Raw genomic sequence first — 27,173 nt, forward strand, 5'->3', positions numbered from 1 at the left:
GAGAGCACACACTCCTTGTTGAGTTGCACAAGGGTGAATGGCAGGGGAGGTATTTGAGACCAGACTCTTGAAAAAAAAAAAAAAGACAGAGGGACCATTACACCCATCAAATGCAAGGGAACAGTGCAGAATAAAGCACAACAGCTCAACTGCAAGCCTGAGCTGTACAGCATTCTGCTCTGTTTACAGGCAGCTGAATTAACCACTGCTGTTGGTGTGCACTAGCAAAGAACCTGGCCAGAGCAAGCCATAATAATGAAATTACACTCAAGACTAAAGCAATGATTGACTCTATTTTGTGCTTTTCAGACAAGCTTTTCCAGAAGGATTTGCAACATCTTTTTCCCCACTTTTCAGGAACTTGTGAAACATCATAGGTAAAGTGCCATCTTGTGAAGTGGCAGCTTGCCAACCCTCCCAGGGCTTCTTTCCATATAACCCAGACTGTATTTTAATCATTACAGAGTACGATTGCTAGTTCATAGCTTAAACGTTAACAGCTTCAGTGATACACTTCAGTACACGTGGACTGTGTCATCTGAAGGCTTCTCCTGTATTATTTCTTCCCCCCTTTCTCCTCCACTGTTCATATCTACTGAAAAAGTTAACAACCCCCCACTTTCAGTTCCTGTGCATAGAATTGAGCCCTCCAGTAGCACTGCTTGCACTTCGGAGGGCCGAGACAAAATCTTCCACTGCATACCAAGATGTTTGATGACATCTCCCAGGCAATAGCACACGTACTTGTATGCTCAACACCCACCCCTTCACTGCTCTGAAGTGAGGGTGCATTATTAAACCATACTCCTTGTTGCTGTTTTACATAGACTTGAATCCCTTTTTTCACATGCCTCTCAAAGTCTCCAGGCACACTCTACCATTGCATTTTCACGCAAACTAACAGTCAGCTTTTGATTAAAATCAGTACATCAAAAGCAAGGCAGGCTTAGCAAAACAAAGTAGTCCTTTCACCCCAGCATTAATGGAAGCTATTGTGGCCTTGGAAGCTTCAGTGCTCCTAATAACTGTGTAACAAGACAGCTCACTACTAGTTACAATTCTTACAATTCAAGAACAAAATGAAAGACAGGAGCTGTCACTCCCAGGAGAAGATTGGGACCCTAACGCACCACATTCTGCCTGCTTTGAAGCACCAAGGATGACTCCAGGTTTGCCTAGTGAGAAAACCATACATTGTGAAATTGCACCCTCTTACAAATGTTGGTATTCAATAGCTCAGCACAGGTGGCTCCGTGCCTCACATCAGGCCCTCCCCTAAATGAAACGTAAGGCAGAAGTGGGTTAGTGCTGTCCGAGTGCATCAGACATCTTAAGGTGAAGAGCTTGTACTGCAACAGACGGCGCATCTCAGAAGAATCAACTCAGTGCAAGCTCTAGTGCAAATTTATCTCCTGACATAGCCAGAAAAGTGTCTTAAAGATATAGTTAAAGGCTTTTTTTTTTTTTTAAACAGTTCTCTTTGGTTAAGGCTGGCAGCTTCCTGAGCTGTCTCAGCTTACAAGTTCACGTTAAGGTAGCAGTTGCTATGCTCAAAGCAACCTGTGCTGCCAACAGCAACAGTGATCTCTGAGGATATTTACACACCAAACTGCAAGGTAGAAACATGAGAGATGGCTCGAGGCCATGTAGCAAACTTTCATCATCTGAATTAAACTGAGATCAAACATAGCCTCAGAAAAATGATGACTTCCAACTTTCTGTTCCTGAAAAGAGCATTCAACAAAGGCACTGGGTCTTCTCTGCACTTGGACTGGCAATCACTGGCCTGGACTCAAGATAGACGCTGTTTGGAGGACTCTCTCCATGAAGCTGCAAGGTATTTCGGGCTATCAGCTCCTTAGCCATCAGCACAAACACCTCTTCAATGTTTTGAGCTTCTTTTGCTGACGTCTCCAACACAGCTAGCAGCCCGTGCTTCTCAGCCAGCGTGCAGGCATCTTCAAACAGGACTTGTCGCTTATCCACTGAGTCCGATTTGTTCCCTTAAAAGGAAGGCAAATAGATAACCTGATAATTTAGTCTCTCACACTTTTGTTTCCTTTAAGTCCAATGCATTACTTCAGTTTTGTTAAATAACAGAATTACAATGGAAACTAATTGCTGGAAAAGCAAGATGTGAGCATGTCAGAGCCACCATCACACTGATCAAAACCATGGCTCATCAAATGAGTTTAAGAAAAGAAGACCCACGAAAAACAGTGGGTATCTACTTATTTGCTCTAGATAGCAGAGCCAAAGGATTCTTTGAAAGCACATAGATGAAAACTATTCAAAACAACAATCATAATCTGATAGAAGTTATAAATATACAAAGGTATTTTATTTATACAAAGGTGTTTCAAATAGTTGCAGTACCAGTCCAGGTACGTGCAGTGCCTGGCTTAAATCTACCTTCTTAGCTCCAAGACAACCCTTCATCATGTGCAGATCTCGACACCACAGTATGTATAACCTAGCTGCCCTTCCCCTGTAAGTCACGTCTAGCTTTTCCAAAAGGGAACAAATATTATCAGTGAAGCACAAGCCCCCAAAGCTGCTTTATTGATGTTTGTTTGCCATCTTAAAACCATTCTGCCCTGGCCCTTTCCTCCTCCAGTGCCAGGTGTTTTCCTCCTTCAGTTCCAGATGTGAAAGGCTGAAAACTTTTAACTGTCCCACTGGAAAGGTGTAGAAAATGGCTACAACTAATTCAATGTTTCCTGCTAAGGTAAGTAAAATAGCACCAGAAGAAACTACCACACCAGCTCTTTGACAAAAGCTTGATTGTTTCTAATTTCAGAGTTTAAGAGAAAAAAAATAAAAGACCCCACCATACACACTAATAGATCTTGTTTTTTGCAGTCATTAAAAGAGTTAGAAAAACCCTATCACCAGGGTTTGTGGGTTGTTGTGGTTCTCCCCTCTCCCTCCCCTCCTCTCTTTCTTCCTTCCTTCCTCCTCCCAACTCATAAGCAGGTCAGAATTTGTTGTTCTCCCTCTAAGGAAACAAACAGGAACAACCACAACACCAGAAGCACACAGTTTGCTAGAGGCACCAGCAGCAGCTTAAATCCCATGCCTGCTGCCTCCAGGGCTCAGTGCTGCCTACCCTCAAAAGCCAGTTTGGGCGGCTGGGGCTGCGCGCATTGCTCTCAGCACTGTGCTGCAGTGGAAAAGGCAGAAGCAGTGGAAAGTAGATAAAGGCTCTATCACTTCAGCACGTCAGGGCTCTCATTTGCAGCTTTTTCCTTGGGGGAGGGAAAGAACAATAACAATCTGAAACCCAAAGGGAAAGAACCATCCTGCTTCCTCTAATCTCCAACCTCAGCAGTTCCTACTCATTCCTTTCCGCGATAGGCGAAGTTTCTTGAATGCTAACGGAATGAAGGAGGAAGAGAAATGCAAGCAGATTCTTAGTGCTTTCAGAACCCCTGTACAGTCTCACCCAGTCAGAGTCACATTACAGAGCAATGGAAGGCATTATCACAAGAACGGGAGGAAAAATGAGAAGGAGGAGTTGTGTTGCTTTGTGCATCCCTCTTCATTTTGAATTATCAAACTGCTGCCTTCCTGCACATCAGGAGCACAGGGTCAGGTTTACTGCCATTCTAACATCAATAGGGTTGTGTTTGCTTGCTAAGCTACTAGCAAGTTCCTTGCATTATTCCAGCAGGAAAGGAATGCGTGAAGAGATTTCAGTGCCTGCAACGGGCCTGGTCATGCCAGGGTCAGGCTGTGACTTTCTTCTTGTTTGAAATTGAACTAATATGTATTTTCATTATTTTAATTAAAACATATTCCCTTTTAATTCATAGGTTCATAGATGCTTTAAGCAGCAGTAGGGAGGTGAGGGGGATTTTACACATCTATTAGAAAAGCTATATGATGTAATATTTAAATTCAGATTCCTACCAATTAACATCATGACCAAGTTTGCAGCACCATACTTTTCAACTTCATGAATCCAGTGAGGAATAGACTCAAATGTGGACCTCCTAGTAAGGTCATAGGCAAGGATGGCTCCATGGGCACTCCTGTAATAGGACTGGGTTATTGTCCGGAAGCGCTCTTGACCAGCTGTGTCCCACACTTGGATCTGCAAGAGAAAGGATTCAAAATGTGAAGACCAGTAGATCCACGCTGGACATGACTCAGGGCAGCCTGGTCTGGTCGTTGGCAACCCTGCACATAGCAGGGGGGGCGAAACTAGATGATCATTGTGGTCCTTTTCAGCCCAGTCCATTCTGTGATTCTATGATGATTCTATGATCGGAAGAGATATTTGTATGCATACAGACAACCTACACAGACTAAAGAGCAATCTGTTAGATTAATGCTGGCATTGTAAATAGACCAACATTCCCACAAGTGGGCTGAGAGATAAGGAGCATGGCAGTTTTCAGAAAGGAAGGGGAAAAGCAGATGAACCTGCTGCAGGGCTAGGCAGAGGGAAGGAGTCTGCTACCTGACCTTCCATGGGATCGTTTGAGTTGGATGGAACTCTTACAGCCCATCTAGTCCAACTCCCCTGCAATGAACAGGGACACCCACAGCTACATCAGGGTGCTCAGAGCCTCATCCAGCCTGACCTTGAGCGTCTCCAGGGATGGGGCACCCACCACCTGTCTGGGTCACCTCCTCCAGTGCCTCGCTATGCTTACCATAAAACTCCGCTTCCTTATGCCCAATCTAGATCTCCCCTCTTTTCGTTTGAAACCATTTCCCCACGTCTTATCGCAGCAGACCCCGCTAAAAACCCCGTCCCTTTCTTTCTTACATCCCCCTTCACCTGGGGTCCCCCCGGAGCCGCGCTCGCTACGCGGTAATGGAGGCACGGCCGCAGTCCCGCCCCGAGGCGCCTCCCAGCCCGCTCCCATCACCCACCTTCACTTTCTTGCCGTCGATATCCATCGAGCGCACGGTGAAGTCCACTCCGATGGTGTTCTGCTGCTTCTCGAAGAACTGCCCCGTCTTGAAGCGGTGCACCACGCACGTCTTCCCCACGTTGGAATCCCCGATCAGGATGATCTTAAAGAGGTAATCGAAGGCATCGTCCGTGCTGGAGCTGGAGAACGGCATCCCGCAGCCCGGGCCTGGAATGAGGGGAGAGCACGGGGTGAGGGAGCGCGCCCCGACCCGGGGCTGCCCGTACCTGCAGGGGCAGCCGCGACCCGGCCAAGAGCCGCCCCACCTGTACGACTCACCTGCCGGCCAGGTAGCGCCGCTTTATACCCCGCCCCGCCGCCCCAGGGCCGGTGGGAAACGTAGTCCCGGCCCTTGTTCTTCCTCTTCCTCCACCCCTCGGCTTGGGGGCGGCGCTGTTCCCTTCCCTTCCCCTCTCTTCCCCTCTCTTTCCCTCCACGCCGGCTGCGAGGCGGGACCCCTGGGAGCCTCCCCGGGGCGGGCGCTGAGCGGACTCTCGGACTACAAGTCCCGCCGTGCCCGTGGGCCGCCACCACCGGAAGAGCCGCCCGAGCCGCCACTTCCTGAGCGCCGCGGCGGTGGGGTACGTGGGGCTGCGGAGCCGCGCCCGGCTTCTGCCCGGTGAATGGCGGCTGGGCGGGGGATGGATTTACGTTGAAGCCTGGGGGCGTTCGGGTTGGGTGTAAGGGAACATTTCTTCTCGGAAAGAACGCTGCTGCAGTGGCACAGGCTGCCCAGGGAGGTGGTGCAGTCACCGTCCTGGAGGTGTTCCAGAGCCGGGTGGATGTGGCGCTGAGGGACGTGGGCAGTGGGCATGGAGGGGATGGGATGGTGGTTGGACTGGGTGATCTCAGGGGTCCTTTGTAATCTTAATGATTCTATGATTCTATACAAAGATGGAGATCAGATCCAGTACTCAGCCCTACAGGCAAACAGATCTGTGTCTGTGTGTGCTGGCATAAGGATAGCAATAAATCTCAATGCAGGGAGGTTGTGCGGGGAAGGAACTTCTCCCTCAGTGTTGCACAAGTGTTGCTGTCCTCTGGAGACCTCTGTTATCTGCTGCAGCATGCAGGAGAGAGAGGAGCAGCAGAGGGCTGCTGGAAAAAAATGGCACTCACTGACATTCATCGGTGCTTGCTGAACACTTGTGCAGACCAAACAGTGGATGTGAGCACAGAGAGGCTGTGGGTGGTGCATTTCAGCAGTGACATGAAGGACAAGTAGCATTCCAGACTGCTATGCACAGCTGTTGCACCACGAATGTCTCCGTCAGCTCATCCACATGAATTGGCGGATTGTGACCAGGGAATGGTGTGCAGAGCTGAATATCAGCTTCAGTGCATTGGAATTGACAGTGACAACGATGGAATATTGCAAAGTTTGCACAAAGTAGGTCCAATGAATGCTGATGTGGGAACAGAAAGAGCAGCACGTGCAAGTTTGTCAGGACCTATTGAACCAATATGAGGCTGAAGGTGACACTTTTCTGGATCACATCATTACTGGTGATGAGATGTGGTGTCACCACTGTGAGCTGGAGTCAAAACAACAGTTCAAGGAGTGATGACGTACAAATTCCTCGTTGAAGGAAAAGTTCAAGACACAGCCCTCAGTGGATAAAGTGATGTGCACTGTCTTATGGGATAGGAAAAGGGTGATTCTTCTGGATTTTCTGGAACCCAGACAGACCATCAACTCTGATAACTACACCACAATGCTGACTAAGGTGAAGGCTTAAGCTTCCAGAGTCAGGCCTGAGAAGAAGACAATCTTTCTCTTGCAGCACAGGGGCCATACCAATTTGAAGTCTGTGGAGCACATTGCCAGTCTTGGCTGGACTGTCCTACCACACTTACTGTGTAGTCCTAATGTAGGCCTTTTGTCTTCCATGCATTCAGACCAGTGGAAGGTGAACTGCATGGGTAACAATTTCCTAGCTGCAAGACCATCATAGCAGCTGTGAAACAGTAGGTCACCTCCACAAGTGCAGGTCTTTATGAGCACAATGTGTAGGCATTTGTTCATCGATGGTGAAATTGCACAGCTAATAATGGTGACTATGCTGAAAAATTGTATTGCTGCTGACAATTTTCTCGATCAAATAGTGTCCTTGTGCTCTTTGTGTCTGTTGTAGTTTCCTTGGAAATAAATAGGAGGCATTACTTTCAGAGCAACTTAGGTATGATGTATGACCACCCCGTAGTCTACCAAATACGTAAATAGTGCACAGTGATCATCGACATGGGAAGAGAATCATAGAACCATAGAATTACAAGGTTGGAAATGACCTGTAAGTCCTCCTATTAGCGCTGCTGCCACAAGCTACTAAACCATCTCCTGTAGCTCCTCATCCAGACGCCTCTTGAACACTGCCAGGGACGGCGACTCCACCACCTCCCTGGGCAGCCATTCCAGTGCCTGACCACTCTCTGTGAGAAAAAGTTCTTCCTTATGTCCAACCTAAACCTCCTCTGGTACAACTTGCGGCCATTGCCCCGTGTCCTGCTCGTTGCCTGGGAGAAGAGGACAAACCCCTCTTCACCACAACCTCCCTTCAGGAAGTTGTAGAGTGCAATGAGGTCTCTTCTGAGCGTCTTCTTCTCCATACTAAATAATCCCAGCTCCCTCAGCTGCTCCTCATAAAACTTGTGAGAGCTGCAGTTGGTAGATCCTGGAGGGACTCCTCTGGTGATGGGCACTGAGGAGTGCAAGAAAGAAGTGGGTTGGAGGGTGAGCACGGGGTGCTTGGAGAATGGGAGTGAAAAAATGCAAGCTGTCAAGGAGTGTACGGCTGCTGAGATGAACAGAAATGTGAACTGAATTGGGAAGGAATAGCAGAGTCATTCCTACTAAATTCTGTCTGTTTGGTAAACAGCACTGTATTTTATACCTGTATTTTAATTCGTATCCGTTCTTCTGTTCTCCCTTCCCACCTATTTCTCTTTAAGCAAGAAGACAAAATGACCTAAGCACCAGCCAAACTTTGCTGCTGAGGCAGGAGCAGGGCCATGGCTGTGCCTGGAAGCTCGCGGAGACAGCCTGCAAACAGAGGCCTGGTGTCCCATTGCACTCACCATCATATTATTGTGTTCCTGCTGACCTTCTTCAGGTAGGCTGAGTGTCTTTCTGCAGAGAGGTGTTTGTTTCACTGAATTTGGGGGAGGTACAGAGCTTGTCTGAAGAAGGAGAGCAAAAGTAGGGAAGTACTCTTAATTTTGGCTCTGAGCCTTGAAAACAAACTCAGAAGTCAATAGTAACAGCCAGTCTGGGAGTCGTGTGATAGCAAAGTGAGGTGTGCTGTGCCCTTGGGGAATCCAGCCACCAGCAGAGCCCTCACCAAAGGTGAGACTGACTGCCAGGAACTCAACCCATGGCAGAAGGGCTGGCCTGGGTGAGTACACAAGGCAGATTCTCCCTCTTTAAAATCAGTATCTGCCCATGATTTTGTGGTTCCTGTTGTTAGCAGTGATCTCTAAAATGTCAGTTCTCTGTTACTCAGAGCATATGTCTGAATTTTGAGTCTTACTCTTTCCCACATGATTTGCAGAGAAGATTTGGCCAACCTATGCTTGTGTTTTTTTCTGGCAGTTATTCCTTGCTCCATGCTTCCAGAAAGACATTCAGTAATGTCAAAGTCAGCATTTCAAGCCAGTGGACTCCATCCTGCCTAAACAGCACAACCTTTGAGGTCCGGCCAAATGAGGTAACTAGCAGGTGCAAAGAAAGATGAGTACCTTCCAGTGTGCTTGGGTTGTGGTGCTGAAGAGGCTCTTTTATTTCTTTCTGTCAGGGTTGCTTCTCTGAATATGTGTGGGAACTTCAGATTTCTGAACTGTAGTTTTCTGGATCACCAGCTGGTGTTGAACTCTTTTCTAATGGTTCCCAGAGAAAAATTTGTTAGGAAGTTGGTGTTCTGATGGAGACTGGGACACCTTCCCTGCTGATATAGCAGAACAGAGAAGGTAAGGGAGGGATAAGGAAAGAACCTGTTTTGAAGCGCCAAAGGCAGCACAAGAGAGCAGTGAGTGGGGTTACAGTGCTTTAACGTCCTGGCTCTGGCTTTCTGGTGCTGGTGACCATACCATGATTTTATTAGATCTGTACTTTTCAGTCTTTACAGATTTGTAAGTCCTCTAGGGGTTTTATAATGAATTTGAACCTAGTGACAGGAGATTTGATTCTCTTCTCTTTCTAAGACGCTTAGTAGCTTGTGGAATTCCAGGAATCTGTTAAAAGTTGAGATATCCTGCTATAAGTAGGTGTTGGTGGCTTCAAGTGGCAAATGTTTTTCAAGGGTTTTATTAGTTTTTTTTGACACGTGAGACTTAAGCAGAAGCTGTGTTGGTTGGCCATATCAAAGTTAAGTCTCTTAAACTAAGCAGATGTGTAATTGGTGCTGCCTGGATAAGATGCTCCTCTGGGGAGACAGAAGCAAAAACTGACCATAGTTGAATTAGTTGCATTTGTAGGCCAGGTTTGGATTGTTTGCTTGTTTTTCTAATGGGGATAAAGTGTGGGGGAAGCATAATAAACTTTACTCATAATTGTCATAATAAACTTTATTCATTCTTCAAGTCATCCTCAAAGCTTGCTTTTTTCCAGTGATGTCTCTAATGTTAGTTTGGGGACAATTGAACCTTTTCCTTTGTTTGATCATACTGAATACAAGTTAACACAAAAATGAAAGAATTAGCAACTGAAGTTCACTGTGCATAGTTTCTATCTAGTCTGTTTCTTTCCTGCCTTCCTTTTGTGTTCTCACTTTTCTGTTTGTGGTCTGTCATGCCTAATTATGATTGCTGCCACAAAGGCTTTAAGGGAATTATTCATGTAAAGAAGACAGATAGCTACAGGAGAGGCACTGCACATAAAACAGAATATGCCTTTATTGTATTATTCATTAAGATACTCATCAGTGTTTGCATGTAAGAAACTGTCTAACAGTTGTGTGCTCGTTAGAAGCAGAGTTTGTTTTCCAGTCATTTGTCTTGATCCAGGTGGAAGTTGCATTTCTCACTTGGTGTGCTATTATGTCATTTAGAAGTGAAACAAAATGATAGTGGGCATTTTCTGCAGTGAAGAATGTGATAATTGTTCTTAATTTGTTAATTAAAGTGTTGGAAGAATAGGAAGTTGCTGGGGACAGATGCTCTTCTGCTTTGGAGTTGGGGTTTGCATCAAAATGAATGTAATGGGTTGTGCTTCTCCATGTTTACCTGTTGCAATTTTCTCTCTGTAGCTATGGAACAGCAACCATCTATTTCCAAATGCAGAAGAAGCAACTCTCTTCTTGGGAACATTGGACACTATTTTTTTGTTTTCCTATGCTGTGGTGAGTAAAACTAACTCAATGGTGCTGAGCTTTGGTTAAATCTGATGCATCTACATTTGGACAGGACCTTCCTGCGCTTGCCTAGCACTAATGCAGTTAAAAAGTTTGGTTCAGGAGCAGTTTTTTTTTCTTTGGTTGTGTTCATTCCATCTATGCCTGTGTCCCTTGTGAACGTGGTTGTTGACAAGTGCAAGAGAAGTAACTGTCACTTCAGCATTTCTTATACCCCTTTCACGAGTGAGTGGGAGGGGGTAGATTGAGCTCTCCAAAAACTCTTGAGATTTTTAAACGTAAGAAATTGAATGAACGACTTAGGAAAGCAGCTCTCTTCAAATACCATAAAGGTGATTGCAGTGAGGGTGGAGTTGGTCTCTTGTCAGTGGTGACAGGTGACAGGATGAGGGGAAATGGCCTCAAGTTGCACCAAGGGAGGTTTAGTTTGGGTATCAGAAAAAACTTCTTTACAGAAAGGGTTGCTAAGCACTGGAATAGGATCCCCAGGGAGGTGGTTGAGTCACCATCTCTGGATGTGTTTCAAAACCATTTGGATGTGGTGCTCAGGGTGCTTTAGGGTGGTATGGATGGATTGCGGTTGGACTTGATGATCTTTAAGGTCTTTTCCAACCTGAGCAATTCTATGATTTTTGGTGGCAGAAGAAGTGGCTAGAACCAACCTGTAAGCTGATACAGAAACATTGGGATCAGCTTGGCCCTTCTACTTCATTTTAATTCTTGCAGATCACAAGTGCTCATTTTGTGGATTTATTTGTTGCTGTGTTTTGTTCTCAGGGTCTCTTTGTGAGTGGCATTGTTGGAGACCGCCTGAATTTACGTTGGGTTTTGTCTTTTGGCATGTGTTCATCTGCTCTGGTGGTAAGTCAGAATGTACTGGTGCGATTTAGAAATACCTCTGTAAGGGGATCTGGATAAGGATCTATTTTAGAAGAAGAGACTATTTCTGTGTGAACCATGCCTTGAGCTGTAGCTGTACCTCAGTGGTCTCAGTGCACTTACTGGATGACTCAGCTCTTCCTGAAATATCTATTTATGGATGCTGTGTCAGAAGGAATTTCCTATGTTTGAGGCACTGTCTAGAGACTTGACAAATAGCTTTTGAACGAGATCAGTGTACTTGGACTTTTGGGGAGCACCTGGTGTTATAACGCTATTCCAAACACACGTGTGTTGGCATCAATTTTTTTGCCTGCGAATGCAATCCTTGCTGCCATCCTTAAAGGGCACGCTAACAGTACTAAGCAGTCATGTGCTTATTTTGTAATTGACAACAGGGCGTACGTCAGAAATGAATGACTGCATAAAACAAAGCCATTCTTTGAGTTCAAGCCATTGCAGATGAGCGGGCATCAGTTTTATCTCTTTGTGGTTTTCTAGCAACTGAAGCAATGTAAACTGTGCAGAGTGCTTTTGATTTACCCGTCGGCTATGAAGCCCTCTGTGGGCCGTTGCATTCTGCAAGCACGTGATCACAGGCAGACATGCATCCAACACAGCGTGTTTATTTTGGCTAGTTTGGATTAGGGCTTGTGGCAATTTGAAACCTGGCTGTAATATTTATGTTAATTTTTGCAAAGATAAAGAGCTACTGGAGGCTTTGTGTTTGCATGGAGAACTGTGGTTTCAGATGTCAGTACAGTAAGAAATCAAGAGGCCGTTGGGTTTTTAGCATTGTTATTGGAAGTATTTGTCTCTTTCTTTGGCTATGACTGAGTTGTTTACAAAAATAAGTCTTGGAAATGCTGAAACGATGCTTTTCTCTCCTGAGCTGTTTGGGCTCCAGAGTTGGTGCTGTGGTGGCTCAGCAGAGGGTGCTGTTAGCTTTGAGCCATTTCTCAAACAATACCATGCCTGCCTCTGGCCTGGGCTCTGCCGGGAACCTTCCCCCTGAATTGCCTTTACTTCTCGCTCTCAGCTTCCAAGAGTAGCCTCGTGGTTTCTTTTCTGTTTTATTATTACCTCTTACTAATTCTACTTATTCTTCCCTAGGTATTCTTCTTTGGCACACTCACAGAGTGGTTGCATTTCTACAACAAGTGGTTCTACTGCTGTCTCTGGGTTGTGAACGGCTTGCTGCAGTCCACTGGTTGGCCCTGTGTGGTTGCTGTCATGGGCAATTGGTTTGGAAAAGCTGGGTAAGCTGAGATTTCTACAGTGACTCACTTCTCTGACCTGCTGAGTAGCTGGCTGAGCTGGAAGTCTCAAACCAAAAGGGCACAACTCTGTTTTGCCAACACAACTCTCTTTTGCCAACATTTCAGTCAGAATTAAAGTTGTGTGGCATGCCCTACTTACTTCTGTTATCTCTTCTGCAGCCATGGAGCAATTTGGTATGAACACGTTTGTGTGTGCTAAAGACACAAGGTCAAACTTGAAAAGTTTTGTAGTGCAAAGTGGCTGAATTCAATTTGTCTTGACACTGGATTACCTGGTTCTGACCACTTATCACTAAAGAGTTCATGTGGAGATAAGTCCTCAGATAAGCTCAGATAAGTCACATCTGAGTGCTGAGTCTGTGACTGGGGCACACTTGTGGCCATAGCTTGTAAGCCAGTTTATCTCTGCTGTAATGCGAGTGTTTCAGGACAGAGCATTTCTTGCTTATTTATTTGGTGCCCCCAAGTTGCTCTATGTTTTTTTTTGCTGTAAGAGACCCTTGATTCTCTTCCGTGCAGGCGAGAGAATGTTGTAACTTTATAAGTAAATTAAAGTTCATTCTAATGTTGTCTGTCTGTCTTGCTCCTCATATCACCTCTCCTGCATCCTCCCCTCCAAATTCTCTTTCATTTCTGCAGGAGAGGTTTTGTGTTTGGCCTCTGGAGTGCCTGTGCATCTGTGGGAAATATCCTTGGGGCATTCCTTGCCTCCTGCGTTCTCAAGTATGGCTACGAGGTAGGTATTGCTGTCTGGCTTCTAGCTAGGCCTGCATGTCTGATTGGGTTATGCAGAGTCAGTTTCTTGTCTTGAAAAATAAAAGGAATATTTTTCTTCTTATCTGAACATTCAGTTTCATCTTCTGTAATTCTATGGTAGGAAGCAGGGGGCAGAACAGAATGTTATTCCTTTCCTAAACCTTCAGACTTGGGAGGAGTGAACCTGAGACTTCTTGGCAGTGTGATTGGTGTTTTTGAAGAGCATTAATGCTGTAGTGTATTCTCTTCTGGTCCAAGTGGCTTAAAATACTCTTTGAATCACGTCCATCACAGGTTCTCACTAGAGTGAGTTCATTGCTGCTAAGTAGTGGTGTAGTTTTGACAGATACAGAGGTACAGCTTCTTCCTGGGAAGAGGCCAGGGGTGCTTTATATTGCTGTAATATGCCAGGCAGGGAACACAGGGAACCAAGGCATGTTGGAGCACACGACGTGCATGGACAAACAGGGCTGAGAAGAGAAACCTTATTGGGTACCAAATAGTAGCCTTTCAATGCTTGTATGGAGATTGGTGAAAATCAGGGTCAGATTCTTTTCTGGGTTGCACAGTAAGAGACCAAAAAACAGTGGCTATAAAGTGAATCAGGGAACGTGTCAGCTGGAATTTGGAAAAACATTTCATTGTGAAATCACTTAAGTACTGGAGGAAGGTCCCTGAGCCTGGGGAGTCTGCTTTTGGAGGGTTTTGAGACCCAATTGAACAGACTCCCCTGAGCAAGCTGGTCTGAATTTGGTATTTGCCACTGCTTCAAGCAGTGCCTACCAGTGTAGCTAGATCTGCAATTGTGTTGTGTGAGCTCCTTCCTCCGTCACCTAGATAGAACCAAATTTGTTCAGAAGATGTGGAGATCACTTGTTTCCAAGTTTTATGGATGTAATGTGAGTTGTTGTGGCTGTATTTGCCCTCTGATAAGGTCAGGATGTAGAGAGATCTTCGTTGATCAAAGAAACCCATGTGACTGAAAGCCTTTTAAAAATGATATCTTTTTTATTTATCAGTATGCCTTCTTGGTGACTGCCTCAGTCCAGTTTGCTGGAGGAGTAATCGTCTTCTGTGGGCTCCTGACTTCACCAAAGGAAGTGGGTAAGTAGCAGAGGGCTGTAGTATTTCAGTTCTTTCATGGGAAGTTGATTTGTAGCTTTCCATGTAGTACTAAAAGTGCTGCTTGTTCTGACAGCACTAGTCCTCAGGATTCTTACAAAATGGTGTTGCACTTTAATATGTAAAATGCTCTTACCAAAATCACACTGAATGTCATTATGCAACATCTGTATAGAGTCTGGAAATTTTTAAAAAACAAGATGTAACAGCCTACCTCTAATCCTTCCATTTAGGATATGCCTAATTCTGAGTTTTTGTTCACTTGGGAAACCAATAGTTTTTTTAAGAAATGGTAAGCAAACTGTTGGTGGGCTACTGTAGGAAAAAGAACTGTGGCAAGCCTTAGCCATATGTTAGGAAGGGAAAGTGCTTTCAGTATGTAGGCTTCCAGTAGCCAGTTAAACAGCTCTCAGGCAGGATACAGTCCTTCTCCAAGAAGATGGTAGACAAGTCAGAGTATAACAGGAAAACAAAAGACTCTTCAGGCTTTGACAGGGACATGGAGGAGGTTTCCCAGATGCCTGTAAGGGCTATAAAGTTGGTAGCACAAAAAGAGTCTGCATAAAAGTGTTCAGCAGCCCTGAAAGCTCAGTGCAGTTCCTAAGCACTCCATTCCAGAGGAGGCATTAACAAGCAGCAGCTGTCAGTGTAGGTGGTGGTACACTCAGCCTCCGTGCACTGTGGAGGTGGTAACCAGGAGCCAGGTGAAAGGATTCCAACCACCAAGTAAGGAGAGAAATGCATGAATTTGGTATATCTTCAAACTAATGGCCAGACACTCAGAGCAGACAAAGTCAACACCAGGATCAGACAGAATACTTCCAAGAGCGCTAGAAGACAAAGGCTAGAACCTGTTGACATTGAAGAACACCATCTAGAAATGTTTCTAAGCCAAAGAGGATGGAGGTATGGGAGGTCAAGGGAACTTCTCAAAGAGAAAACTACTTAAAAGAACAGAGCATAGCTTAAACTGGGGAGAGCGTGAACAGTCTGTGGTCTGTTGTTCCTGTTGCGTATCCCTTGTATAACTTAGGCCTTCCTGAGCTTGGAGCAGATGGAGAAGGCAGTGTTGAGGAAGATGCCAACAGACCTTTAATGGGCGATGATGATGCAGATGACGATGATGGCAATTACTCCATTCAAGCAGCTGATACTGACAGCCAGCCAAAGGCCATCGGCTTTTTCCAGGCTTGTTGTCTTCCAGGTGTAGTACTGGTGAGAACGCGGATTCTTGAGTGGGATCTGGCTTCTTATTTTTTAAATATAAATGTGGCTTTTTGTGTTGTCTGCTCTTGTTGATGTGATCGTTGATTTATAGACTGTGTGTTTCAGTTGCTGACGTTTGATGACTTATCCTGTTAAAATCTTGGGATTGGGGTGATTATCTCTGTGTGCATGCATTGTAATGATGTCCTGATAGGGGGTTGCGTGTTGCTCTTCCCATCGGACTGCTGCTTCATTTAGTGAACACGGTGAGCCAACTAGGGCTGTGGAGATCCTGCCCTTTTTGCTGGTCAATTAGAAGGGAGGCAATGAGTAAGCTACCTTTCTTGCTGAGGTAACTGGTTGAATTCTTACTGCTAGCAGAGCATTACACTAAACTCTGTGATGCTGATATTCGGCTGTGCTTTTTTTAGTTGCTTTGGAACAGAAGGTTGGCCTGAAAAAGCCTTAGTCAATGTGATGGTGATGTAATGAGCCAAAGTAGGTATTTTTAAAAAGATGGCTGGAAACAAGGCATGGTGATGCAATTTCCCCATGTCCTCATCCTGTCCCCTGCATGAGAACTTGTACTTCTGCATCAGCAGTATTGCACAATTCATGAATTTGATCCAGCTGAAAAAATGAAACAGCCATTAAAAATCATGTTAGTTTTCTGTGCAGGTGAACTCTGTACCCTCTGAACACTAGAGTCAGTACAGTGAAGTGGATAGAGTGGCTGACTCAGTAATAAGTGTGAACCATTTGGATTTGATCATGCAGTAGAACTACTGAAAGGGTGATATTGTCAAGTACCCTTATTAAGAGGCTAAGCAGTTGGCTGTTGTGATTAAGGCAACACAAGATCTAGAAGGAGTGAGTGGATGGTTATGAGTGTTTATGTAGCCATGGTTCCATTGGTAAGACCTTGACTGAGGGGTGGCAAAAGAAAATGTAGTCCTCTTGAGTTCCTGCCTAATATGGCTGAATGCCATATAAACTGTGGCTTGATTTTGGTGGTGCTAACAATGGGATGATAGAAAAAGAACCTTTATTTCTTAGCAGTAGTTTTTCATTGACCAGAATATAAGGAAGTACTCTATAACTGATGTTGCTTCTGTGCTTGGGATTTTGAGAGCACATTCTATGTGTTAACCCAGCAGTGCAAACACCTCTGAGTCTGAGTTTTATCTTATGTCAGAGTTCTATGTCAGATCAGTGAGTGAGAAAACAAATGCTGAGAGAACCTCCAGAGATCTGTTAAAATCCTACAAAGATTTCACTTGCTTTTCTGTAATTCCTTTCTTCTGCTGCTGAGCCATGTGCTTGGAAGAGTTTCAGCATAGACAGTTTTGCCTTGGACCTCCAGAAATTCAGTGTCAAATTTGTCAATCTATTTGACAGTTTCTAAGCATGTTGTAATGAATACCTCTGTACAGCGTGCTTCTTCACAGTCACAGACATAACTCTGTCGCATACGTATGTGATAAAAGTTGGTTTGTGTCCTGTTAAAGAGCAGAGCTGGTAATAATGATGTATTGAGAGAATTTCAGAAGAGCTGATTTTGTGTCAGAATAATCTGCCTTTTCACATTTGAGCACATATGTTCTCAAAAGCTGTGATCCGAGCCGGTAATTTTTTCCACCTTCATCCTCATTTACCTCTTCCAATGTGGATCCCTTAAACTGTTGTGTCAGTGTATATCAGGAGGTGTTACAGAAATAGCGTGCCTCATCCTGCTGCGTGCTGGGCCAGTGATCCCAGAGAAAGATCCTGTTCCACATAGGAAAGATCTACAGAATGAGATTTCCTGTTGGCTAAGGAGAAGTTGAGCTCAGCAGCCAAAAGCAAAAGCTTGACTCAGCTGCTGCGTGTGGAGGCTTAGCTTTGGCCAAACCTTTCCTGGAATAAACCTGTCCTGGAATACTTACCTGGTGGTTATGAATGAAACTTTATCTCTCCTGGTGCTGTAGGCAGGAGCCTTCTGAAGAACAAAAAGTAGCACGGAGGAACTACTTCACATAATTTTGCTCAGCAGTATGTGCAGGTGACTAAATGTCAAGCTTGTTTCATGTCATATGGTTAATTCCCTTCTCCATAGAAGGCGAATTAAATATTGAATTTCCCTTTTTTTTTTTTTTCTTCTCTTTTTTTTAAGGCTTGTGTCAGTTCCTCTCAAGATTGCACTGGAAGTATTTTAACCCATTGCATTTAGTGAAAAGAAAATAACCTTTTTGACAGTGATTTTTGAGTTCCCGGGTTCCCTTTGATGTTCAGCATTAAGCTTTCATGATGCTGTCGTCTTATATGAAATGCAGAAGCACTTCCCCTGAAAGCTTCTGCGAGGTGCAGAGCTTTCTGGGAAGAAGCAGAAATGCTTTTTACTTTTCTCAAGTGCTAACTGCTTTCTGGCCCACTCTTTGTTCCAGTATTCTTTGGCCTATGCCTGCCTGAAGCTGGTGAATTACTCATTCTTCTTCTGGCTGCCCTTCTACCTCAGCAACAACTTTGGATGGAAAGAAGCAGAAGCTGACCAGCTTTCCATCTGGTACGATGTGGGAGGAATCATAGGTGAGTGAGCAAGGGAATGGTGACATCTTCTGCATCTGCCCTGCTAGTGTTTGAAAATGAAAGACAGAAAATGCAGCTCAGAGCAGTCACATTCATTGCAATCTAACTGGTGAATATATAAGTAGGCTTCTTATATATGTGTGTGCTTGGCCATTTTATAAAATGCAGAATATATTAGCCTCCCAGATTGTTCACATATGATTTAGAGGATGCTATTGTGTTCTTGGACACTACCCCCAGCAGGTATTTTTCTTTATTTGCTTGGACTTTCTGAAAAGTGCCAGGCACAAAAAAACAGCATCCCAACGGCTTGATGCTTGCTTTCTGACAGGAACCCTTGAGGGAGAGGTGAGGTCTGTGCTGTGAAGTGCTGTATTACACCTTCTGTCCTGTATGGATAAGAACAGATTCAGCACAAAGCTCAATAGAGCAGGCACAGCTCTGTTATCTTCAGTGAGATAAAATGGAATGGTATTTTTTCTGCTGACTGCCAAATGTACCTCTAGCCCTCCAGAATAAAGAATTTACCGTCTGTGATTAGGCTTCCACGCTCCTGTGTTCAATTTCTTGCTTTATTACCTAGTCCAGTTTGCTTTCCTAGAGCATTCATCCTTGTTTGGGTCTTTTCAGTGTCAGTTTTTCTGCCTCTCTGGCCTTTTCTAAGTTAGGCTTTTTCAAACACTGTAGTTCTTACAGCATAGGAGTTCCTATGAAGGCAGAGGTGATGCATAAGGTGATTTGTGTCAGCTAGCAACATTTGTTGCAATTAGCTGCGTCTACCCTAAGTAGGTGAGACAGCAGGGAACGTGAGCCGCCTGGGTGCTTAATACTTGCCTTGTGAAAAAGAACTGCACTTCCAGTTAAGCTAATCAGCCACAATGTTAAGCTTGCTCACGTTCAGAGCTGTGTTTGCCGCTATAGGGGAAGGAAAAGGAAAGCAGGAACGCTGGCCAGTTGCCTGAGGGGGGAGAAAAAAAGTAACAAATTCTTGAGAAAGCAGCATGAGTCGTTTTCCCTGCTCTTTTTGGGCCAGTTAGGTGTACTGTCATCTCTGCGTCTGAGGTGTAAGGGCAGGAGGCATACCCTTCTGGATTGTAGAGAAAATGCACATTAATCAGAAGGCAAGAGACCACTGCACTCAGTGAAACAACTTGGTTTTGTTCAAGCGTTAGCATTCTAAGCCTGATGATGATTTATGGTTTTGCAGGTGGAACTATCCAGGGCTTGATTTCTGACGTGCTACAAAAGAGGGCCCCAGTGCTAGCCATCAGCCTGCTCTTTGCTGTAGGCTCTCTCTTTGGATACAGCCGTGAGTATGGTTTGTTTGCATAATGATGGACGTTCATTTGGTGCTTCTTAGGGAAAAACAGTGTGCACCCTGTTCTAATTATGTTTTCTGCTCTTGAAGCTGCTCCTGAGCCAGGATGGTGCCTTTTGGTGTATTTTACTTCATGTGTGGCACTGCAGAGGAAGAAATCCATTGTCTGATTAATGAGATGGAACAGAATTTTCTGAGTGGTTGGATTTCCCTATGTGGTACTATTCCCTCTCTGGTGTCAGTGAGGTTTCTGGCATTGTTGCTGTATCAAAACCACAACTGGCAGAGCAGGAAATGTAAGGCATGTCTCTGTAGTAAGAGGAAAGAGAATCTGGGGAAGATCTGTGCTGACAAATATATATGTATATACTACAAAAAGGTAGAAACCCTTAGGCTTTACCTCTTACTTTTCTGAAAGTGCTAAAATGCTACAAGAGTTCCTGCCTCCTTTATAGTAGATCCATCTCTTGGTGGCTGGCTATTAGGAAAACTCTGTCAGGAAAATTGATAGAGGCAGATCTCATTTCAGTGAAGCAGCTACGAAGCTCTTCTAAGAGCATTGGGTTTGTACCTTGAGATGTATTCTTCAGTGGCTCCAGAGTGCTTTGACTCACTTTTATGTCATTTCATTCCTTTGTATTTTCCTCTAAAATGAAGTGGCATTGCAGGCCAGCTTTTATAGAGCACTTTGAGGTCTGTGGACAAAAATCACTGCTAGAGCTAGTCATACCTTTCCAGAGGCATGCTGGCTTGCTCAAATGGTCTCAAATTAAAGGCAGTGATGTATAAGTATTGGATAGCAAAGACTGCATTTGGTGGAGTTTTGCCAGAACTTTTGCTACCTCATTACTGTCAAAAGTGAGTTAGAAGCAAATACAGTATTATTGCTGAAGAGGTTTGAAGCTTGTACTAGATAGCAGAGCGAGCAGCCAAAAGTCCAGGTGTCTGGTGCTCGACTCAAAAAGTACAGTTGAGCAAGATATGCAGAAGTCTCAGACTTGCAACACAAAGTTATTGCAGTGATAATTACGTTTCTATCAGCCAAACTGATGGAAATGTGTGTTGCACATAAGAACGATAATGGACTGAGAAAATATCAATAGGGCTGCAACTTGTCTTACATGCGGTAACTTTGTCATGTGGGGGCCCAAAGTTGTGGTAGTGAGTTAGGAGTTCAGATAGTGCCTGGAACTGAGGTTTTGGGGAAAAGAATGTCTGAGAAGCACTGAGGAATTGTGATGGAAAAGCAGCTACATGTACCTAATAATGCTGTTCCTGCAAAGGCATAAATAAATGATGTTTTCAAGTTCATTTGTTTTACTTAAGACTTAACCTTTCTTTCTCCTTCAGGTTCTCCTAATAGCAAACCTATCAATGCTGTGATCATGGCAATTACAGGTATGATCTAAAATGCCACTGTTATGCCAATAGACATTGTTACACATTTATAATGTCTGTATGTATTACACACATATTACATTGTGGAAAAATCAGGCTTAAGTAGTGGTAATGTGCTGTCATCTCTACTAGCTTTGTAGAAAGAATAAAATATGAGGCCCAAATTATGTTAGTTTTGGAATATACCTGTAGAAAAATAGCCTAACAGAGGGAAGTATGGAATATATACTACATGGAAGAGTGGACTGGAATTATAGCAGTCTGCCTTGGCTCAATATGATGGAGCTGGATTTCTACCAAAGTATCTGGCAGTGAACTGCAGTTCAGCTTTGAGGGTGTTTGCCAGGACCCCGAATGCCCTGTGTTCTGTGAAGGGTCACAAGCTTTTTGTGCACCAGATGTATGATGTTGTGTTATGGAATTAAGATCAGCCTGCATGAATAGAGCCCTTCTTTTCAAACACTCCTACTCAGAACTTGCTGTCCCATGGAGATTTTTTTCTTCCATCTTTCCACCAACCCTGGGATGATGAGGCTGTAGCATGGGGGACATACCTGTGCTGTGTGTACTTCATGTTGAGGGTTTGTGTATGCACGCTGTTAATCAGTAGCTTTTTCAGTCTGTTGCATCCCGACTCCTTGCAGTGTGCCACATCTGATTACCTAGCTTGTGCTGTTGAATGAAGATGTGCTTGCTGACAATTTGTGTGTGCTCCACATACTCCAGGTGTGTCAGAACTGTATTCCTCATCTGTGCGGGTCAACTTCTACCTGCAGTTAGTCTGTGATCACTGGTCCTAGAATTAATCTTTCTCCCGAGCTGTGCCTGTTGGAATCTGCGTTTTGAAGATGTTCTGTTGAGAATCCATCCCCTTACCTGGTTTGCACCAAGCCTGTTTTCTTGGCTATTTCAGGATTTTTCATTGGTGGCCCTTCTAACATGATCAGTTCTGCAATTTCTGCTGACCTGGGGCGCCAGGATTTGGTGAGAGGCAGCAGTGAAGCTTTGGCAACGGTCACGGGGATTGTGGATGGAACTGGCAGCATTGGTGCTGCAGTGGGCCAGGTGAGGCTACAAAGGAAAACGAGCAATGGGAATGAGGTGAAGGGTCTGTTGTGGTTACAGATGCTAGCTCACTCCTCTGTGCATGGAGTGTGGGGGTATGTGTGTATGTATGGTATTTGTTTAACAAACAACCATGAGAATGTGTTCTGTGATCCAGTGGCTGAAGTTTAACTAAGAACCAGACTAAGTATTTCTAGCCCTATCGTTATTATAGCAATTTCATAAATCCAGTGAGTCTGAGACATTCATACCCCAAACTGGAAAAAAGCAAGAAAAGGTCAGATTCACAAAGAGAGAGAATAAAATGTTTTGAAGTTTGCTTGGGATTTTTGCTCAAAGGTAATAGCCAAATCTTTGCTTACAGAAAACTTTATCTACAGGACTGAATAAAATTAGAACACGCATTATGAATGTTACCGTGTTTACAAAGCAGTTTCACTTTTGCTCTTATTTGCGAATGTCTCTTACACCCTGTAAATCTGGCACCACTTACTTTTGATAGTCCTTACAGCCTGCTGCCAGGGGCCTGAAGAGCAGACTGCTGCAGGAGAGGAAGCAGACAGAGTGCCCACTGGGGGCATTTTTACTTCTCAAATACAAGCGTTAACTTTGTGGGAGAACACAGTGGTGCTTTGGGATGGGAGGACTTAGCAGGAGGATCGGAGCCAGTTCTATTCCAGGCATTCTGTAGTGCTGGTGAAATACTGATGGTTTAGGCAAGGCGTGCAAGTTTCTTTTCTCTGAAGGGATTTGGATTTGTACTTGTCATTTATTGCCGGATGAATGCAATCGTTCTGTCTCATAGGAAAGATGCCACTTAGCTCCATTAAGCATGGAAAATTACAAGTGCCTGGTGGGTGTATTGAAGTGCACTGCTGCACTCAGTTTTCTTACACATTGTCTTCAGTGTTTCTGTCTTCCCCCACACATACCATTGGAACTTACGTCGTCACAAAAATTGGGCCTTTAGTTCTGAAAAATTCCACCTGCCTCCCATTCTAAAATGGCGTTTATTTCAGCAGAGACAAGCATGATGTCATTCTGGGGGTGTGTGAGTAACAGCAAATGCACAACGAACGTGTTGGAAACTCACATCCTGCTTTGTGCTAATATGTGGTGAAGAGGGGAAGCCCTTGTGCAGCAATTGAGTATAAATCTGCTAATAGGAAATACATTTTCTTTTACACACTGTATAGTCCTGTAGAAGAAGGATGCAGTTCAGAACAGACTGTAGTCTCAAGTGCCTCGCCTCTGATGAAGAGTTAAGTAGTTAGTAGTTGCACGGCTCTTAAAAATGTGTCCTGTCTAATTTATAAGCCATTCTAGAGCTTTTAGCTCTTCTGAGAGTACTTACATCCACTTATGTCCTGGTGTTCTGCGCAAAAACCCTGTATTCAGCGGAGTCAATTTGTCACCCTTGAAGCTGTAGTTCATTTCTGTCTCTGTGCTGCTGTGAGTTACTGTAAAGCTTCAGAATGATGCCTCTGCTTTGCTGAGATGGGATTTTACACAGAAAGGCTGCTGTCCTGAGTCATCTATCTTGACAGGAAGAGATCAGCTGGAAGGTTTTGTGATCAGCTCTTTATGGCGTGTTAACAGCCCACAAATTCTGAAAGAGTAATGTCTGAATGTCATGCTTATCTTCCCAATTTGAATCATTTTCTCCTCTTCTCTTTCAGTATCTAGTGTCTTTGATCCAAGAGAACCTGGGATGGATGTGGGTTTTCTATTTTTTCATTCTTATGGTAAGAAAGCCCCCCTTTTTTATTCAATTTGTAATGGAAAGTTTTTATGAGAACTGAAACACGGTGACCTAGACCTGCAGTCTACTTGTGTAGTAGCTGCAGGCCCTGATGCAGTTATCAGAATGGTCTGTGGTGTGCCTTTGCCTCAGGGTGTGTAAATCAGCTGGGTTCATTCTGGATCCTTTAAAGTCACATTGCTCAACAGGAATGGGGATTTTGGCAGACGAATGAAAATACTTACCTAAAAATACCTGTATGCATTTCCCAAAGTTCATTTGGCCTGTCTGACTTCCAAGGCAGGACACTTTCCTCATTCATCTCCATGCTATGCAATTCCTAATGTTTTCAGAGAGCTGCTCATTTGACAGCCCTTGAAGGTTAGTGAGACAAGCGACGAGGGTCTTGAAACTAAAATTAAAATGCCCTGTCCTGATACAGCACCGGGAGAGGGGACGGTTCAAACCCTGATCTCCTCAGCATTGCCACAGTGTTGAATGCTGTTCGTTTCCTACTGGAAGTGGTAGGGATTGTCTCTGTATCTCTGCTGACAATGGAAATTGATGGGTAACTAGCAGAGAAAGCTGGGAGGAAGGCTGTTGAGGAGGTGAAGGGCTCAGCTTCTTCTTGGAAGGAAAATCATGATAGCTGAAGTCGTAGCAGCCTCCTTGCAAACTCGAGCACTTTGACTTCTGCACATCTTGTTGCAGTAGCTTTTAGCCCGAATCTCTCAGTGGAGCCCTTGAGCACTCTCTGGATTGCAGGATGGCTGTGGCTATTGTTGCTCTGTGCTGACTGTCCTGAATATGCTTCTTTCCACAGACGAGTTCAACCATCCTGTTCATTTCACCATTAATAGTGAGGGAGATCAGACTGCTTCTGCACGAGCGGCGCCTGCGGATGCTGGCTGAGTGACTTCTGCTTTCCTCCAGAAGGACTGTTGCCTGGACCTGATGGCTGGGATACTAATCAGATTCCTGGGAGACTTATTGGTTACATCTTCCAGGTTTGGACTAGTTCAAAATGATTCTGTGAGCTGTGCTTCGCCCGCCTTTGCGAGCTCAGTATCACAGTACCAAATACCTGTCCTGAGACCATCCGCATCATGGAGCTGCTGCTCAGAGCTGGGCAATCCGCAGGGCTGGTGGGTTGTCCCAGCTGGCCAGGCTTCTCCATGCCAGCAGTCGCTTCGGATCTGCTGTTGGGTGCTCTCACTGCTATCCCCTTATTTATTTCTAGATGTCCTGACTACAGGTCAGGCGTTTGAAACTGACATTAGAGAGGCTGTCTCGCAATGAATTTCGATGCTTTGTTGTGCTGGCGAAAGCATACAGTGTATTTCATGGGTAGTTTCAATTTACAATCACTGTAGCTTTTAGAAAGGGCAAAAATATTTGGAATTTGTGCTGTCCATTTGTTTCAAAAATCTTGTTGCTAAATCTCTGCACAAATGGACCTCTGTTGTCCCTGGCTAATAACTGTCTCATATTCCAGCAGATTTGCATGGAGAGGTTAACTCCATATTTTATTTTATTTTTTAGCATTTTTTATTAATAATATTACTACTAATCTCTGGGAAATGAGATTTTGTTTTTTTAATATTTAAGCAGACAAACAGTGTGCAATATTTAGGTAATAATTTACAGTGATCTCTGAGAAAAAGCCTTAACAGATCCTTTGCCTCTGAAGGAACTTCCAACGGCTTTGGGGATCAGCGATGGGACACAAATACTTTCACTACCAGGTTGTGTTTTGTACTTTGATCAATACTGACCAAAATGGGATTGTGCAGTGCCCCTCTGAAGGAAGCGAGTGTCGCTGATTGTGTCCTTATGGGGCAGCTACTTTCACCTCCAACAAGGGATAAATTGGATGAATTTAAGAGACCTGGCTGCTCTCAGACAAGAGCTTCCAGACAGGGACTGAAGCTTCCTCATGGTGCAGTACAAGAAGCAAATGCAGTTGTCTCTCCATGTGGCTGCATAAGGGAGCTTATACTCCAGAGTTCTGAAGTTGAGTTGTATGTGGGAGTTTAGATGAGGTGAGTTCTAAAATCATGTGGCTGCACTTAGGATGGGGGAATTTGAGCATTTCGCAGTACTGCAGCCAGCAGGATGGCTGACTGACACCTCTGACACCTGATGGTGATATTCATGGGATCACTGAATAAGTTCTCAACAAATTGTCTTCTGCTTTTGCCTTGGGATGTTTGTGTGGTAGATAAGTGTTAACCAGCAGAACTTTGATCAAACACTCAGCCTAATTGAATGGTGATGCCACGTGGGAGCCAGGGGCAGGAAAATTCTTGAAACTGGGAAGTGGGAACTGTTTTTAATGGGAAAATTGCCTTTTTAACATGTACAGTGATTTGTTTGTTGTTTTTTTTTTTTAATTTATGAATGTCAATTTTCAGTCATGTGATGATTGTAACGAGCAGAATGTGATTAGTGCCTTATGGTTTTACTGTATGGAACGGTTGCTTGGTGATCGCTGCTCTTGCAGTGACAGCTCCAGGCACAGCTTTCCTCATGCGGAGGCTCGGCTACTTCATTTTTATACTTCTTTTTAAAGTCTTTTTTTTTCCTGGTGGAAGTGATTGTTGCCTTCTTTGCTAATCCTCAAAAGGTGTCGGTGCTTGGGAAAATGATACCATTAATCTGACAGGGGACCTGAAATTCTGTTCTTGTCTATTCTCATTCCCATTCCAATTTTGCCTGTATAATTAGAGCAGGGGACCGAGAATCTATCATCAGGCTCTCACAATTATGCCCTGGGGTTGCTGTTCACGTCCCAAGCTACTCATTAGCTCCTGTACAAATAGAATCAAAACTCCCTGAAACCGAGTTCCAAAATTGATGGTGGCACCATTTGCCCCAGCCGTGCTGTCTGAGACGCTTGGTTTCAAATTCCAGGCTGGATGGGCTCTCTGACCGCTGCCCGGGAGCAAAATAAGCTGCGATGAAAGGTGGGGTGGGAAGGGGACGTCGCCGGGGGCGGGGGGTGGCAGCCCCTGGAACAAATGGTTTCCTGTAAACAGCTCTGTCCCCTTTCCAGAAGTGTCAGAAGTGCTGTGAGCAGGCACAAGCTGCCCTGCAGCTCACATATATGTGCGGTACTTCTCTGGGGCCCTGCCCTTAGCAAGGCCTTCCCTTCTCTTCAGCATTTCGGTTGTAGTTGTCGTCCCGCCTTTGTGTCCTGTTTATTTCTTCAAGGTGCTCAGAAGGAGAAAAGTTTTCAATCTGATAGTGCCCAAACCGATCTCTCACCAATAAACTTGCTTTGACTTGAGCTGGGCCAAGCCGTGTGTGCGCTCTGTGCCACCCCTCTCAGCGCCACGCTCCTTTTCCTTATTACAGGTGAGGATCCCACAGCTGATGTGCACCTGGGTTGTCAGCCTCGCTGCTCCCTCATGGTTCAGCAAAGCCTCATGGCCACATCCCCATGTGCTGCGCTCTGGCACTCTTCCTCCTCAGTCTCGTAAGCAGCTCTGTGAGATCCCCATAGCAGAGATGCTTATAATGATGTGCTTAATGGTTTTGAGTTTAAGTTCCAGCCTCTTTACTCGTGGGTTG

General features: G+C 44.6%; 2 protein-coding genes across 6 annotated transcripts; one reads left to right on the forward strand and one right to left on the reverse strand.

Annotated features, from left to right (window-relative positions):
• On the reverse strand, nucleotides 1-5,367 carry RAB19 (RAB19, member RAS oncogene family). Of its 2 annotated transcripts, XM_052667326.1 has the most exons (4): nucleotides 5,205-5,367; nucleotides 4,885-5,093; nucleotides 3,913-4,096; nucleotides 1-2,003 (listed from the first exon to the last, which is right to left on the reverse strand). In XM_052667326.1, the coding sequence occupies exons 2-4, from the start codon at nucleotides 5,077-5,079 to the stop codon at nucleotides 1,738-1,740; spliced, it is 645 nt and encodes a 214-aa protein (XP_052523286.1). In that variant the 5' UTR covers nucleotides 5,080-5,093; nucleotides 5,205-5,367; the 3' UTR covers nucleotides 1-1,737. The 2 variants fall into 2 exon arrangements, with proteins under 2 accessions (XP_052523286.1, XP_052523285.1); XM_052667325.1 differs by lacking the exon at nucleotides 5,205-5,367 and having other exon boundaries at nucleotides 4,885-5,196.
• SLC37A3 (solute carrier family 37 member 3) lies at nucleotides 4,916-26,889 on the forward strand. 4 transcript variants are annotated; one of them, XM_052667322.1, is made up of 15 exons: nucleotides 4,916-5,037; nucleotides 7,875-8,035; nucleotides 8,515-8,629; nucleotides 10,166-10,258; nucleotides 11,048-11,131; nucleotides 12,263-12,408; nucleotides 13,069-13,165; nucleotides 14,205-14,289; nucleotides 15,341-15,522; nucleotides 17,937-18,078; nucleotides 19,286-19,387; nucleotides 20,747-20,794; nucleotides 21,708-21,859; nucleotides 23,539-23,604; nucleotides 24,424-26,889. In XM_052667322.1, exons 2-15 carry the CDS (start codon nucleotides 7,935-7,937, stop codon nucleotides 24,514-24,516), a joined length of 1,506 nt encoding a protein of 501 aa, XP_052523282.1. In that variant the 5' UTR covers nucleotides 4,916-5,037; nucleotides 7,875-7,934; the 3' UTR covers nucleotides 24,517-26,889. The 4 variants fall into 4 exon arrangements, with proteins under 4 accessions (XP_052523282.1, XP_052523280.1, XP_052523283.1 ...); XM_052667320.1 differs by lacking the exon at nucleotides 4,916-5,037 and adding an exon at nucleotides 5,406-5,506; XM_052667323.1 differs by lacking the exon at nucleotides 4,916-5,037 and adding an exon at nucleotides 5,415-5,506 and having other exon boundaries at nucleotides 7,879-8,035.
• Nucleotides 26,890-27,173: the final 284 nt, after the last annotated feature.

Source organism: Tympanuchus pallidicinctus, unplaced genomic scaffold (assembly GCF_026119805.1).
Source record: "Tympanuchus pallidicinctus isolate F22 unplaced genomic scaffold, pur_lepc_1.0 scaffold8, whole genome shotgun sequence".
NCBI lineage: Eukaryota > Metazoa > Chordata > Aves > Galliformes > Phasianidae > Tympanuchus > Tympanuchus pallidicinctus.

Coding starts and splice junctions, on each gene's coding strand:
- RAB19 (XM_052667326.1), bottom strand. CDS start 5,079: ATGCCGTTCTCCAGCTCCAGCACGGACGATGCCTTCGATTACCTCTTT. Junction 4,097..4,884: donor TCGACGGCAAGAAAGTGAAG/GTGGGTGATGGG, acceptor TTTCTCTTGCAG/ATCCAAGTGTGGGACACAGC. Junction 2,004..3,912: donor CTTGGTCATGATGTTAATTG/GTAGGAATCTGA, acceptor CTTCCTTTTAAG/GGAACAAATCGGACTCAGTG.
- SLC37A3 (XM_052667322.1), top strand. CDS start 7,935: ATGGCTGTGCCTGGAAGCTCGCGGAGACAGCCTGCAAACAGAGGCCTG. Junction 11,132..12,262: donor TGTGTTCATCTGCTCTGGTG/GTAAGTCAGAAT, acceptor ATTCTTCCCTAG/GTATTCTTCTTTGGCACACT. Junction 23,605..24,423: donor TCTATTTTTTCATTCTTATG/GTAAGAAAGCCC, acceptor TTCTTTCCACAG/ACGAGTTCAACCATCCTGTT.